The 16,510-nt window shown below is 35.9% G+C and overlaps 1 protein-coding gene across 3 annotated transcripts in view; it reads right to left on the bottom strand.

The window, feature by feature from the left end:
- Window positions 1-2,153: 2,153 nt before the first annotated feature.
- NR3C2 (nuclear receptor subfamily 3 group C member 2) overlaps window positions 2,154-16,510 on the bottom strand; it is a 203,590-nt gene continuing 189,233 nt past the window's right edge. For all 3 annotated transcript variants that reach the window (XM_072405896.1, XM_072405898.1, XM_072405897.1), the window contains exon 9: window positions 2,154-6,672. In XM_072405896.1, coding sequence (XP_072261997.1) covers window positions 6,517-6,672 — 156 coding nt within the window. In that variant the 3' untranslated portion in view covers window positions 2,154-6,516. The remainder of the gene's footprint in view (window positions 6,673-16,510) is intronic.

Consider the following 16,510-nt stretch of genomic DNA (forward strand, 5'->3'; position numbering starts at 1 on the left):
ACATGCACATCATACCTTTGTATAGGATACAGGGTGGTGGGGGGGTGGAGTATTGAGTACGTCAATGTTTTCCTCAGTAAATATATTTCCATTGGGGCTATTGACATAGAAATTTTTCACCAAATGTTAGTAACAACTCAAGTAATCCACACATCCAAAGAAATCAAAACAAATCCATTCATAAATGGTTGTGTAATAATGGGGAATGGCACAAGAGATAAGTATTGAACACATGAAGAAAAGGAGGTGCAAGAAGGCATAGAAAGCCAGCCTACACCCCTATCAATGCAAAATATCACCTGGTTTATTCCTACATGCTGGACTATAATTAGGTTTCACATTACCAAGGTATCACACAAGAAGCTTCTCATGATGGGTAAAAGCAAATTTATTCTTGGTGTGCAGCCATTAAGATTCTAGTTAAAAATGTATATTCTGTTGTTCAGTGTCTTAATATATTAAAGTAGTATGAAACACTTATTATACCAATAATTTCTCCTTTTAGCTCTGTGCCACAAATTATTATTGTAATGCTATTTAGAACAATTTTGTCTTGCCTACAGTTCCTTTTACATTTAATACTCTACCATTCCTCACTGCTTTGCCAAATATCCTTTTAGCAAGTATTGTTGCCCTTACTGTAGATGCACATGGCCCAGTCATATGGCAGACACTTTGTTGTAGTAGGACTCGGGATCCTTTTGGGATTAGCTTGAGATTTTGGGGTCCTAAAGCTGGCTGTATATGTCAGCACACAGTTTTCAGTGAAGATAAAATCTGCATAAGTTTAAAGCATACTGTACAACAACAGTATGACTTGTTGGGGTCTATACCTGGTATACTTTAATGCAACCCCAGAACCAACTGTTTTTATTTGTGGAAAAATTTAAAAATTGGCCATCCATCCAGATTAAGTTCCTGCAATGGGCATTTTTATGTTACCTTGTTATGTCATCTGCTCCTGGAAGAATTTTACAAACTCGCAAGTAACAAAAATTATTCTATGCCACATATATGTCAAGACGAAAGATCATCTCATTCATTCATCTCTCAGGCTTTTGTTGTACAAAAAAACTAGTGTGTGTACACAGCCTTTCTGCTGAGCTGCTTCTCCTAAACCAGGACCAGGTGTCATTTTGGCAGCCAGATTCCCTGTCTATAGCAGAAGGGGCATATTAGTGTAGGGTAAGGAGGAGGGCATAGTTCTTATTTAGAGTGGCTCATCAATGCCAATGGTGCATAAGTGGTTAATGCAGCTTATGTCTTGTTTTTGTGCATTGATGCTCATACTGCATCTCTTTTCTGCATGCAATTAGTATGTTCTTGCCTGGCAAGAAAAAAAATCTGTCTGCTGGTCATATGGCATACTACACTAAAATACTGCTTTATCCAGAGTTTGTGAAGTTAAAAATACACTTTGAAGAAGCAAAACTCACACAGCCTGCATGTTCTGTAGCACATTGCACTGCAGAGATATGAATGGGTCTGATTGATCTGTATGGCACTTCTATGTTTTTCTTCCTTGCAGACCGTGTTGTACTGCTGGGAACTACTTAGATGTGAATGCTGCCCTAAGAATTGTTTTGTTTGTCAGCTCTGCTATAGGCTGCAATCATACTGTTCCAACCAAATGTGTTCAGCTGCTAATACATGGTGAGCAGCCCTTTCATTTGTTAGTTTTATATAAACCAATATAGCTATCTATTTGAACACAATGCAACTTTTCATTGGAATCTGTTCTGGGGTATTGTTAGAATGCTACAATATTTACATATCAAAATATGTTTGACGTCTAATAAAGATGCACTTATGTTGAGAAACTAAATGGTATGGATAATTAGGTACAAAATTTTAGGCCAATAATAAAAAAATCTACAAGGTAAAAATGGCCAGCTATTGTAAGAAATGTATGTGACATTTGTACCCTGCCAATTCCATACAAAATCATGGCACTACTGAAGCAGAAGGCTTTCTCTGTCTTGGGATATCTGAAAATCTTATTCATTTGAAACATTTAGCACATACGATGGCCACCTGTTGTGAGAAGAGACAAAGCACTTACTATAAATGCTGTAGTCAAAATGATCAAAGGTGATGGTGGGTGCTCAGAGTATTGTTGGGTCAGCAGCAATTAACAGGAGACCACAGAAAACTAATGCAAGTTTTTTTTTATTAGTAGAAAATGTCAAAATAAAAATGGAGTTTGGCTTTCAACAAAAACAATTCACACAAGTTTTCTTTATTTTTTTTAATGCTGCCCTTATGTAAATGATATTGAGACACAAATATGGCATTAAATAGCATCGGTTTAGTGAATCCCCATAGTAACCAATGCCCACTTTAGCAGGATAGAAAAACAGACTATGCTCTTCTCTGTACAGCTTGAATGGATGATGCAGAAAGCTGCCAATACCTGGCCTGGACCAGAAGGCAGGTACTGAGGCTTCACGACACCCAACCTCTTTCTGGCCTCATATCCAGCCTTGTACACTTGTTGTACATCCTGACGGCAGACACTATTATTCTTCAAAGGAAATATTAGAACATTGAAGATCAGTCAATGTTAGTGATGTAAAATAATGTTTAACAGAACATGTATAATGTGAATTGGAGGTGATGGAAAGATAATCTAAAAATGTGTTAAAAAACTGTGACAAACAGGTTTATATTATCAAATATTATTGTTTTTTTTGTAAAACTGACTAAAGGTTTAAGAATACTAGACCATACCCTGCTTTGGAAAAAGCTATAAACATGTTGGCAATAAACTATATACCCTATACACTACTTATTGGTAGGTAGCAGAGTATAAACGGCACTGCTCCCATGAAAGATTCTGGCATAGCAAGTATATTCATGCTGGGATCATAACGATGATGAATAGTCTTATGCCAGTGTGTAAAACTCTTCATATATGCAAGCTGATGCATAACCAAAGGAGATGAACTTGTGAAAATCTGCATTACTTCAGTGCTTGTTGCCTATGTCTTCATGTGCAAATAATGACAATTATTTGGTGTGCAGTGATTTGTACACATAGTTTGCTGGCTTTACAGAAAGTTTTAGAAGGGGACAATTTTCCCAATCTGTATTCTGCTGTGTTATGACTTCCTTTGGGCCCTCCCAATCTTTTTAAATTATTCTGTCTAGATTTAAAAAATATATATATAAATTATTGTGATATCCCTACACATAAAACCTGTCTTAGATAAATTCCTCTCACAATATTTTTCCAGTGTATAGATGGATATTTACAAATGATAAACTATTCTCATTGTCTTTAGCTCACTCCAATGAACATTGCTAGCTGGTTGCAGGTTCTGCTGCTATAGAACCCACAACTGTTGTTGGTGTGCCAAGTTTGAGCTAGTGTAACATACCTCAACTTTCCTACAAGGCAGTGCAAAAATCAATTATAATGTTATAGTATTAGTCAACCATAACAATCAATAGGTAATTGATATATGATTAAAGTAAGTTAGAGTCTGGATGCCACAGATTGCTGCAATTTGGATGTCACTGCAATATATTGTGCTGCTTTACTAAACAAATCCAATACTGTATTAACCATAGTCAAGTCTATGGCTTGTTGGAGATAGCTGGGTACTAGCACTCTATGAGAATACTATTGATGGGGTTTTATCATATGGTGCTTACAGTATGGAGATATTTCAGATAGCTACAAAATTAGATTCGTGCTTTGCTACCATTGCCCATAACCAGTCTAAATGAGGACTATTGTTATGTTTTTGGGATGTGTTTTTCAGGCTGGAAGTTCTTTTTGTGATAGTTGTTTCGGGAGCATGCTGGAAAAGATAAAGAAACTCCTCCAAATCTAGTATCATGGTCGCCAACATTGATGTAACCTGAGACAAAGCAGTACAGTTAAGCCCTTCTAAAATCCAACATAACACTTTGCATTTATTACAAATAATCAAATGTTACCCATTTATTTCCCCTTTCAATAGACTTAACTAAAGTTGGATTCTGGAAAACCTAAAATGGTAAATTCCCATGACAGGCTGTTGTACACTGACAGAAGTCTTGTGTCATAATTACTTGAATCTGAATAACTACCATTTAGTATTAGCACCCACAAAAAAAGAAAAAGTTCAAAGTTCTCCCACAAATGGTGTCAGACTTTAAATCAGACTTATCTTAGTTTCTGCTGTGCATCTCACTTTTACTCTGCACTTTGCAAGGCCTCAAACATGTAAGGAAAGGCCCTATGGCTGGCAATTACAAGGAATACCCTTGTTGATTCTCTCACTCTTATACTCCAGATCCAAACCATGGCTAACACAAGACCATTCCTAGGGGTCTAATTATAAAGCGGTGAATCTGACATTCACTGAAACATTTCCTGGTCTACACCCATTAACTGGACCGTTACTGAATATAGTAACGAGAGAGAGAAATTATCCGGACTTTTCTGACAGCAATGAATTTCTTTTATATGGCTATGCTTTTATTTTCCTGGTCAATATAGATCCATATTATACCATACTGTTTTATATCCCAAACATTCAAGGGTTAACTTTATTGTACTAAAGACTTGGCCCCAAGTGTTATGTTTTGGAAAAATTAAGAGTTAATAAAATATTTTTTGGGCCATTATAACATTATTTGGTGCCATTTTAGTCATACTATTGGGTAATGCCATAGGTTTAAAAAATAAAATACATTTTATTTTGAAATAGATTTTCCCTTGTACAAAATGCATATCATTCTCCAACGTTCACACGACCAGTCTACACCCACATGGAACTGGCATGGCATCAGTTACTACCAATTAAGCCCCAAGTACATTGAAAAATAGAATATTGGGGGACTCGGATCTCTTGATACAGAAAGTAAAGTGCACTCTAGAAAGGTATATTTTTTTGGCATGCCTCTTCACACCTCACCTCCATAACCCTAAAAACTTAGGTGCTCCTGTATGGGGGGAGGGGGGGTTGAATAAAAAAAAAAAGTGTATATGTTGTCCAAAGCAAAAAAACTCAAATTCCAATTTTAATTTTTCCACTGCTTGTTTAAAGGTGTATACAAGGATAAGATTATATTGGATTAGTTGCTGTGGGCAAAAAGAACACTTTTTTTTTTTTTTATATAAGACCCGAATTGTAGGAGGGAGTTAGTGATCCTGCATAAAGGCTTTGTCTTCAATATGTCTCTCAGGATAACTTTTCCCACCCTGTAGCTCATTAGGAACATACTTACAGTAAGTCCTCCTAAAACATAAAATAGTGTAATTCACAAGAAAACAGGAAGGATTCCTAGAAAGTGTGCTCCAGTATTACTTGCAAGCAGTACACAAAAAAAGTAGAACCTTTTTTTCTGTTTTACAGAAAAGTAGAAAAGCTTAAATATAACTGAAAAAAGGTTTAAGTGAGTCTATTTACAAACAGATATTGCAAAATGGTAAATTAGATATGATGCTAAAAAGGCACAGCTTTCCCTTCCTTAAATAAACTGTAAACAGTTCAGAATCCATGCAAAACAAGTTCACTTTACAAAAAAAAAATTACCTTATTTAGACAAAGAGAGTACTTAAATATTCTCCATCAAAATAGAATTCTTTCAAAAATACTTTCCTATACTTTCCATTCATCCTTCGTCATTAAAGATTTTTTTCAGTCTAATTTACAAAAATTACCATACAGTTTTTTTGATTCAGGTCCTTCACAATTTATACATAAACAGCAATATACAATACAGCATAGACTGCATAAAATTATTTGTAAAGCCAGCACAATATAGCTAATACAAAATCGAGATAGGGCATTTGTCTCAACATCTTATCACCTTTCATTTAAATAAATGCCTGCTTTACACACCAGGGGTTCATGTGAAACTTGCATGCTTACATGGCAAAGCGAGTGAGGCCTCTGCCTCCAATGGCACAACATTGGTGCCAATTGCCATATCTTCGGGAAACAAAACGAAAAAATACAGGGGCATCGGTCGCCTTCATCTTGTAGTATGACTGCTAACATGGGACAACAAATGCCACAAAAGGGAAGTGATTATCCAACATCAAAGGTTCCTCATTATTTTATACAACAGCTTTTTATTGTTTTCTCATTAGCTTTCTCTTTGTTTGTACAAGAAAAGAATATGTAATGCCCCATATTGATCGTACACGTTGTGTGCAAACCGAGGGTAACCATTTAAAAGTCTTCTTGTGTCCATGAACCCAAATGAAACAAAGCCAGAAACTCCATGGCATTTTTTCTAATTTCAATGTTAAAATATCAAAATGAATCAGTCTTGTACTAGATATGGCTTTTTATCCATAGGAATAGGAGTAATTATCAAGTGTCTAGGGTTGCTGGCTGCATCTTTCATAAATCCAGGCATTTTTTTTCTTCAGTCCCCAAACAGTGTGATTTGTTTGTATTATTCAGCTTAAAAGAGTCAATCTTCCTACAAAAAAAGTGTAGTTTCTTATATCCAGCTTGTGTAAAGAACATCGGAGGAAACTTAAGGCAAAGTTTTCCTGTAAGACGCTTCCAGTTACTTTCTGTGAAAGTACAAAGGCTTGGCATTCCCCGACTCTACCTTTGGTAGCTGATCACTGATTATTTCCACAAGCATAGCAGGAAACTCCACTTTCAGTGCCTGAGATTCTCTAAAGGTATAAAAGCAGAACTCCAGCAAGTCACCAACCACCTGCAAAACAAAAAATTATGAAAGTCAGAATGCACCATTTTCTGCAAACACAAGTCCTTACTAACACATACATTTCTTTCACAAATCGGCATAGGAATCGGTCATATGGAATAAAAGTACGCTACTAGCTGGGAAGGAATACATAGGAATGTGTGTCACTCTTATTCCATCTTCTACCCTCTGATCCTTGGAGGGTAACAGGCTGACCGGATCAGATCAAGCTTTTTTGTTTGAGAAATAACGAGGTAAAGACTGAGAATATGTGAAAAGTGCTCTGCTTTTCAGGCATTACATTGGGGCTGTTCAAAGTGAACATGTCTGGAACAGCTCTATTGAAATCCTTACACAGGACATTAGTATAAAATAAACAAAATATGCCAAGTATAACCTCTCAGACATTGATGGAACAACTTGATTTGGTGTCTTAATATGGACAGTAAGGCAAGCAAACTTTCAGCCAGGTTTTTTGAAGCAACCCACTGAAATACATATGCATGGCTTCTGTTATCTGCCAAACGTTTAAAAATTGGCTCAGCTACCTTTGTGATCCAAATTTTTCTGCTGTGTAACATTGCTAACTACAGAACACCCTGCAGTTAGGCAAATGGCCTGGTCCATGTCCTAGCCCAGGCTGGTAATGAACGAAAAGTTGGAGAGACATGCTATTATGTAAGTAATATATCAGTAAACTTTGAGCTGTGCTTTCCTCTTCCTCTCTGAACACTGTGATGCAGAAAGAGACAAGTATGAAGTTAGATTTAGACTGCCTGTCTGTTTTATAAATCAACCTTTTATGACCAGGATGAGGACAAACATGAGTGGTTCATTGGCCATAGGGCTACCAGCCATCTTTACAAGATCAGCTAATATGAATGTTACCTTCCCACTATTCATCACTAACATCCACAAATAGCCAAAATGGTTTACAAAGACATTTACCTGTTTATCTAGCACAGTGAGGAATAGTAAATAAGGTAAACCTGGGTTTATTTTGGATACCAATCATATGTGAAGGAAATTAAAAGAGAAAAAAAAACACGATTTTATAATTTGTTGAAGCTTTGCCTTATTCACCAAGCTGAGTGACGTTTTATTTTGCTACAAGAGCAGGCACAATTTGTTTTAATAATCACCCTCCATTGTATATTCATGACAGTATCATCTCGTCATTCCACTCCTATGTAACACAAAACTCTGTTGTCTTCTAGGGCTCTTTTAGCTGTTCCAGTTCATTCACTTTATACTTTGTCATACATTCTTCCAGCTTCAAGATATTTCCCATCACCAGTGTGCCTCCAGCTTTGCCACAAGTGAGAAGCATTTAACAGTTCCCAGAGGAAGAGATTTTTTGACAAACTTATAGTCAAAGTTGCTGTAAATATCAAACTGACCTTAAAACATCAGTGGTTTGTTCTCAACTTTTTGTGCTGTATGGATGGATGACTTTTAGAAGTGTCAGTCTATTTCCTTAAAGGGAACTGTTTATGTTGTGATGTGAGAAGGGTGCCACGGCAATATTATTTTATCACCTGCAAGTTTCCAAACTTTCATCTTTATTTCTCTACACTGTGAGTCTATGGCTTGAAACAATTATGACTGAAAGATCCAACTTTGCTAGTTATATGAGTTCCATCTATGTTCTGAATCTAAAACTTTGGGGGTGCCTGAGTAGTACAGAATTAAATTCACATTTACCACACTGAAATTATATGCAGTTTAAAGATTGACTAACAAATCTATCATTTACAGAATAAAAAAGTAATATCTTTCAGTTTCTCTAAAATAGTATACCAACAGAAATACATTCAAAGGTTCTTGATGTCTAATCACAACACTTCACCTTTTCTAAAAATAAAAAACCTTGTTGTAAAGAAAAGAACACAAAACACATGGAATTTGTGACGGTACACATGGAAGTCCAGGAGAAGGTTCTAGGGAGATGGCACGTCAGAAGTGATTTCCACATTACATATGTAATACATACAATTATCTCACATTGCACAAAGTTCTGACTCTTGTCCTATGAGTATTAATTCAGATGAAATTCAGGATCTTCTTCCTACACATGATCTTTGCTCACCTCCATGTGAGTGTGAACCATACAATTATTCAGAACCAATACTATCATTGTCCTATAGGTGTCATTAAAGGGACAGAAACAAAGCCCAGTAAAAACACACACAGCTTATTTTCCTGAACACATCTTTACATGGAACCAGACGTAACAATATACCATGTCTAGTATTGTTTTTATTTTTTAATTAAATTCCATCTCAAGAGAGTCACTGTTGTCTTCTCTACTTGCTTGTCTCTTATCGGATCTACAAAAACTTTGTTTTTAATACAACTTTCAACAATGTAGGTTTTACTTGTGTCTGATTTCAGGAGATTCAGCACATAGCTGAAACTGATTTTTTTCTCCACACTCTCTGGTCAGCACCCTTAACCTCCCTGGCGGTCTGATTATGTATTTAAGTATTTTTTAAGTGAAAAGCAGTACATACATACAAGCAGAAATTTGTTGTTTATTATTGCAGGCCTGTCATTGTTAGAAATAACTCCCGGGTATGATAAAGTTTGAAACACAAATCATAAATTATATTATAATAAATAATTATAAAAAATAATAAAATATTATAATAAATTTATTTTAATCATTTTACAAATCAAAAACACTGAATTTTATCCAAACAAGGGTGCAATATTATTCCTAAATTAGTAATAAATACGTATTATTTTATTTATTTTTTATCACTTTATTACTGTGAACAATGTGTTAAAAGCAGATTACAATTAAATCTGCTTTAAATTTCCCGCCTGGCCTCGCCTCCCCAGCGTAGTGACGCTTCATGCATACTGCACACTGGGGAACAACTGCAGAGTTTGTCTTTAAAGAGTTACAAGATGTTGCTCAGCTGTGTTTAGCAAAATACTTCTTCTGCAAGTCACGTAAATCAACCCCCCTCCCCCCTATCAAGCCTCTGTCCTGCACAGGAGCAAGCAGGGAAGCTCTGTTCGTATCTGGGAGTCGTCCGTATGTCAGATGTCCTTAACTCGGTGACTACCTGTATAGGTATCAATTTTCATGTGTCAATACTTCCTCATTTACCACATACAGAATTTAAAGAGGACATTTGACCGGACATTATGCTGCCCCATTTTACTAGTCACTTTTTTAAGTTTTCCAATTGCACAGAAAAGGCTGATAATTTATAATAATAAAGAATAATATTATTTATTTGCATGTCAGCTGTAAAAGAGATGCAGGAGTCATTGCACTTCTGTAAAATGAAATAATAACAGTGTGGGGCCTTTCAGTCTTTCCTGATTTCCTGAATTGTTAGCTGATAAAGGTATTACTTTACAACACTTTTGTCATTCTTATAAAAATATTCTTCATTCTCTCAAAGAGTATGTGGAAACCATGCGCAGGAAAAGCACTACCCTCCTCACCACATCAGTCACTCGTAACTAATTATTATCTCATCACAAATCTACCTCTCTCACGAACAGGAAATGTGAGTCACCCCTGCTTGATGTAAACACACATTGTGCCAGGCAGGTTTTTTCCCTTTATTGATTTGTTTGAAATATTACTTACTATTTTGATATCTTCTCTCTATATTTATATGACAACAGTACAAAAGGTGCCTTTTCACAAAACTCAACCAAGGGTGAAGGCAGTAATTTCTTTAAGTCTAGCAATTCATTCTGTTTCCTAACTGTTCGACATTTCAGAAATAATAAGACAAAATTCTGCCTTTTTTTAGTGTCATTCGTTGGCAAACAGTTTGTCCAAATTCCACACATTTTTCTCAAGTAAGCCCAATGCTTTATTTTTATGGTGGAGTAGAGTATATGTTATTCCACATAATAAACAATTTGGAAAGGACAATTGTGGGGTATAGGTAGCTAAAATTAATTACATGTTAACATCCACTGGCTGCAGAATAATACATTTAGCTATATAAAGAATGAATAATTGTATAAGGACTTCATGGTGGTCATACAAAGGTTAATGCCACTGTAAATTGAGATACTCAAGCATCCGAATGTTTCTGTTACATAGATTGACATTTTTTAAGAACTAGAATCATCAACAAATGTCATATCTAAAGTGGAAATGGAGCCAAACCATTTTCTAGTATTGTACATAATAGTTACAGGTTGTCAAACAAAAAGTTAGAGGAAATAATCCAAAGGTGAGGAGATCTCATCTTCAGTTTTGGGAACAACTGTAACATTTTGAGATATCTCAGGACAGAAAAAGAGAGTGAATTTTCCTAGTAATGTAACACATGCAAATCAAAACATTTTCACATTTTATCCAGATGCAGAAAACAGTTTTGACTGGAGTCTCACTTTAAACTAAAGTACACCACAAATTTGCCATTTTTGTGTGAATGCAAACTGAAATAACCATAACGTCTACTAAAGACTCCAATAAAAATTTTGGCAATTTTTGTTTTGTTAAGGATTATTTATATGGCCTTTATTTTGAGGAGTTCACTGGGGCCACCGGACACCATCAGGTGACTTTCATATGGCTGCAGATAGTAGCTGCATTTTAAGTGGTGCTAGTCTTTAAATTAACAAGAACCAAGGTCCTGTTATAGTTTCACCACCACACACAGATTAATGTCACATAATCTATAACAACCATTCCAAAGTTATTTAACATGAGAGAACCCTTAAAAACTTCCAGGTCTTCAGGGAACCTCTGCTATAGCTACTATATTAACAGCTCACAGTAAATGACATGGTAGTTGGTGGGAAGAATGCCTCTTACATAGCTGGTCAGTGGAAAGAATGCCAACCTTACAGATAGCCAAAAAGGTCATTGATTCACTAAAACTGACCTGTGAGGTCCAAATTACTCATTGCTCAAGGAACCCCTAGCAACTTCTAGAGGAACCCTGATTGAGAAACGCTGCTCTAATATATTATATTCAGTTCTTTTGTGGGTTAGTAATATGGAGAGTTCTTGACATTAGCTGAAAAACATCATTTAGATGTCTAATCATTTGGTCACAGCAAGCATGGAGGCGTTAGCATCAATCAATTCATATTCCATATACAGAAAATCTGTCTGTAGACCTACCAGTCTAGTCATTCAGAAATGAGTATGTTATTTCATAAAGCAATGCAAGGATCATTCTCCCATTGTGATGCAACACCGGTGCACAGTAAGACCATCGCTAGCTGCCACAATTCAATTTATACTCTAAAAAACACACTGACTCACCTCAGTCGTACCACAAGGCTCATACTTCTTAACCACTAGCAACAAAAATATGAAAAAAACCCAAATGAAAAGGCTTCGTTGTTAGGAAGTAGCTGATGTCATGTCCTGACATAAACTGTAAAACCTAGCTTTAACGCTTGTTAAGGAAGCTAAAAGGGCCTTTTTTTCCCAAAACATATTCCATATCAATAATACGGGACTCCTTTTAAAGATTTTGTAATAAGTGGTCCACCAGCAAGGATAAATATTATGCAACCAGATCCCATTGCTATATTGCTTCTGGATACAAGAACACAGATTAAATCTCACTCAACATTATTTGCAGAGATTGCTGGGTTTCCTTCCAAAACAAACTGCCTGGTTACATGGCTACCCCACAAACATGGCCATAGATTTTTTTAATTACATATTGTATAGACATTAGATTGTGAACTCTTCTTTAGATTGTAACACTACTCTGCAAAGTACGGCAGAATTGGTCAACAATAAATAAATGCACAAATAGTGTGCTGAATAGTATAAACCTAAAATCTGTTTGACAGTAATAGTAGTTAAAACTTGAAAAACAACTTTATCATAACAGATGACACAAATACAAGTAATATCTGTGTCTGTGGGTTAAGCAACATATCTTTTGTTCACTCCTCCATCTCAGATATTGTCTGTTCTGTGGTTTCCTTTAAAATATTTTGCCTTTTTTAAGATAGTATCAGTGGTTGTTATGTTCCTGTTTTTAACAATAAATAAACCCCAAGCACAATAATTAAATTACCTATATACAAATACCTCAGGTGCTTTTGTTTAGGAATGACCCCATTCTGTAATTACTTCTCTTCCCACAACATTTGCTATTAGTTGGCAAATGTTTTTAACCCTGGATGCAGGTTTACCTGATCAACCAGGTTCACCCATGGAACTCTATTTTCTCCAGTCTTGGGGAGATTTGGTAAATCAGGATCAATGATGTGAATGTTAATATTTTCTGCTATATATAATGTTTATTGTTTTGTGAATACTGTTGAAGTTCCACTGGTTGCACTTCTTGTGAAGTCTCAAATTTTTATTTTCAGTTCACTTGCTAGTAAAATGACAAAGTCGGCTTTTTCTATTAATATGATCCTACACACAAATGGTGTGTTCTAGCTATACCCCACCAAACATTTTACAGAAAGAACCAACTAGTTGATTTTTTTTCAGGGGTCACTTACTGCTGTTCTGAGCTAAAATCTTGGAATATTCCCTTTTTCGCCTTCAATCCGAATTATAAATACTTTTTAAAATATCGTTAAGACGGATTGGTATAACCACACCAATGCTTATGAACAAATTCAGGCATCGAGTAATATCCTAACCAATGATCAAAATCCATTAGATACCAACCTAAGTGGAGAAACTGGTCAGATATTCTCATTGCATGAAAGTGTCAGATGGGTACAACTGTTTGCTTTGTTCAGACAGTATTATTAACTAGAGGAACAGGAGAAGACTGAAAAAGTCCTTGATAAGCACAGTAGAGCATTTCAAGTAATTGTTTTTAGGATGTAAAATGGAGCAGATAGAGGGGAGATAGTAAATATCTGCAGGGTGTCTAAATACACTGAAAGTGTGATTCTTATCATTATCACTTATGTGAAAAATCCTATTAGCACTCATAGGGGGATAATTATAAAAACTACTTTTACATCTGGTGTGTTAATTGTTGTTATTTCAATATTTTGACAATTAATAAATACAGTGAAAACCTTTACTCTGCCACAGTTGTAAGTACAATAGAGCATTCCCAGATGTGTAGAAGAGTGAAGAGAATGAACAGTCAGTAAACAGGAGGGCTTGAGAAATAAATAGCATTTCACTTTTTGTATGTGAAAATAACAATGTTCACTGCATATTGAACAGATCATGGACACCCTTACCTGTATGGTGACCTAACTTAATATGCAGACACTCTCCCATGACACCAATGTTGTTAAAGAAGATTGTGCAATCAGACTGACTCATGTTTTCAGTTTTAATACAATGCATTACAATGCTAATTTTACAAACCACATCAACCTACCATAGTGATCCTAACTAAAGAAATGTGCTGACAAGCTTTTACAACTATCAATGAAAAAGAATCCTTTCTGGCACTTTACCTTTTGAGAATTCTCAGCAGCAGTATAGAAAGGGCATGGATGACATCCCTGGGGAATACACCCTAACATATTTTTATCCTGATGAGCTGTTTTTCATCTTTTGTGCACAGAAGACTCTTTTTTAACAATGTGCTATCTTTTTGTATTTATTATTACATGCATGATGTCGTTATACCAGATAGATTATTACAAATCTAGTTAGAAAATAACTGTTGGGTGTTACTGCATTTTACCGTGAACCTGTGCTTTGCAAATACAAAGCAACAAACTAGAATTCCCCCCTCCTAGAGGTCTATTCTCACCTTTCATTTCCCCGCTGCTGTGTTTAGCTGCCAGTAGAAAGAAAAGCCTGATTAGGACAGATCCAATTCGCCCCAGTTTACACAAGGATAGGAACTTGCACCCCCACTATGTCACAATGTTAGGAAAACCACCTAGCACCATTACTGCCACAAGATGTAAGTTACATACTCTTTCCATCCCTGCTAGTACTGGGTATATCATTTGCTTTCAGTGGTTTGATGGAGTGACAGGAAGTAAAGGAACGGTGTATGTATCATAGGGAAATGACAGCTAACCCTGCACTTGCAAATCACAGGTTTTCTTTAAATATCACCATTGCAATTTACACTGGCCTAACAGGTGATTTGATGCTTTTCTGTGGAGTGAGGAGAACTCCTTATGGCAAAAAGTTCTCATTATTACCTTACAGTGAAGCCCCATATGACCCAATTCATAGCAATGACTAAATCATGGCTACCACAAGGACTGACAAAACAGAATACGGAATCATTTAAATATGTAAAGATACATATATCAGAAAACATTTTACATATACACAGTTTGGCCAAATTTGTATACTGTAATCAGCTGGCATGATTGCTAAAAAATTGTGACTTTCATATCACCATTGTCTATATCTCTCAGCATTGGCATGCATTCTGTGTGATATTACAGTTATATAGTCAAGATGGCCAAGTTGGCAGGAAGTATAAATCTGGTCCTGGTCACACATGCAGTAATGTTTGGTAAAGGAACCTCTGATATGACAGTGGGCAGGACGTAACAACACAAGTCATGAATGACACTAGCATTGAAGGAAAAAAATACCAGGGATTTCTATGGATCAATAGCATTACCAATTACAACATTTACATGTGTGATCTGTAGATTTCTAGTGTTGTGCCTGATATTGGCACCAGGCAGGAAAGATGTGCTTTGAGCAAGATCTATGACTGCCAAGGGAATCATGTTTTGGCCTCCCACTGTGCTTCTCAAGGAAGGAGAGCAGAAAATACTCCAGAAAAATAATTCCATATGTACATTCTTTAAACAACACCAACCAAGCTGTTATGTTATGGCCTGTCCTTAAGTGCACTCATCTCACCCTATGATTGCGTATGAAACATAAATAATATACGCACGCTGGAGACAGAGGTATTCTCACATGCCAGCAGCAATATAACAAACCCAAGTACAGTCCAAAGTTGAGCTCGGCATCAAATAAAGAGACCACATATTGCTTCAACAAGACAGACATAGATCACTTCTGTCTTTTCAAGATATAGATTACTAAGCCTTTTTAAACCTCAAAAAAGTAAAACTACACAGAAGTGAAAAGGTTTAGGAACATGTACAAAGAAATAAAAGGTCTTAGCACATGAATTTTACTTGGCAGCTGCTAAGAAAAGCAAGCAGTTAAGGTAGCACAGTCAAAACATTATAATCTGCCACATTCTAAATTTAGATATTTTCCTTTTTTTAATATTCAGCAGAGCAAAGTAAAATGTAGCCCAATACAAGTATTTCGCATAATTCACAGTGTCAGACAGCTATCTATTAGATAATTAATTGGATGTAGCTTACATTGATTGGCAAAAGTAAATATGATTTAGAGAAACTTTGGGAGGTATGATACTGCAGGATAAAAGACACGTGAACTGCCTGAGCAAAATTCAGTGTCTGCAGTAAAGTTTGTATGCACAACTATCAAACTATTTCTCTAAAGATATCCTAATGACAAAACTTAAATCCTAGTAAAAATGTTTCTGCATTCAACACCAAACGGTTTTCTATTAGTAGTGCTTTGTGGATAAGCAATTGCTACCAGGTCCAAGGTTCCAGGGGCCGGGTTCTAAACCTTATGATTTAATGTTACTTGTTTCTCTCTTCTAAAGTAATTTTGCTCTGCCTAGCATACACCAACCTTTTCTAGAAGACCAAAATTATCATTATAGAAATTCTGGTATTTGCAAGGTTGGCTGCATCTGATGAAGGAATATTATGCCTACATTCTGCACTCAGCTTTCATAGTGGTATTAAGAAAACAGTGATAACCACATACATAAAAATATCTATACATCCCAACTCATCACATATATAAGTCAGAGTCAGCAATAGAATCAGACGTAACTTTTGCAACTAAAATGCCCCAGGAAAATGATTAAGGGCATGACTT

The sequence above is a fragment of the Pyxicephalus adspersus genome, chromosome 3, assembly GCF_032062135.1.
Source record: "Pyxicephalus adspersus chromosome 3, UCB_Pads_2.0, whole genome shotgun sequence".
In the NCBI taxonomy this organism is placed as follows: domain Eukaryota; kingdom Metazoa; phylum Chordata; class Amphibia; order Anura; family Pyxicephalidae; genus Pyxicephalus; species Pyxicephalus adspersus.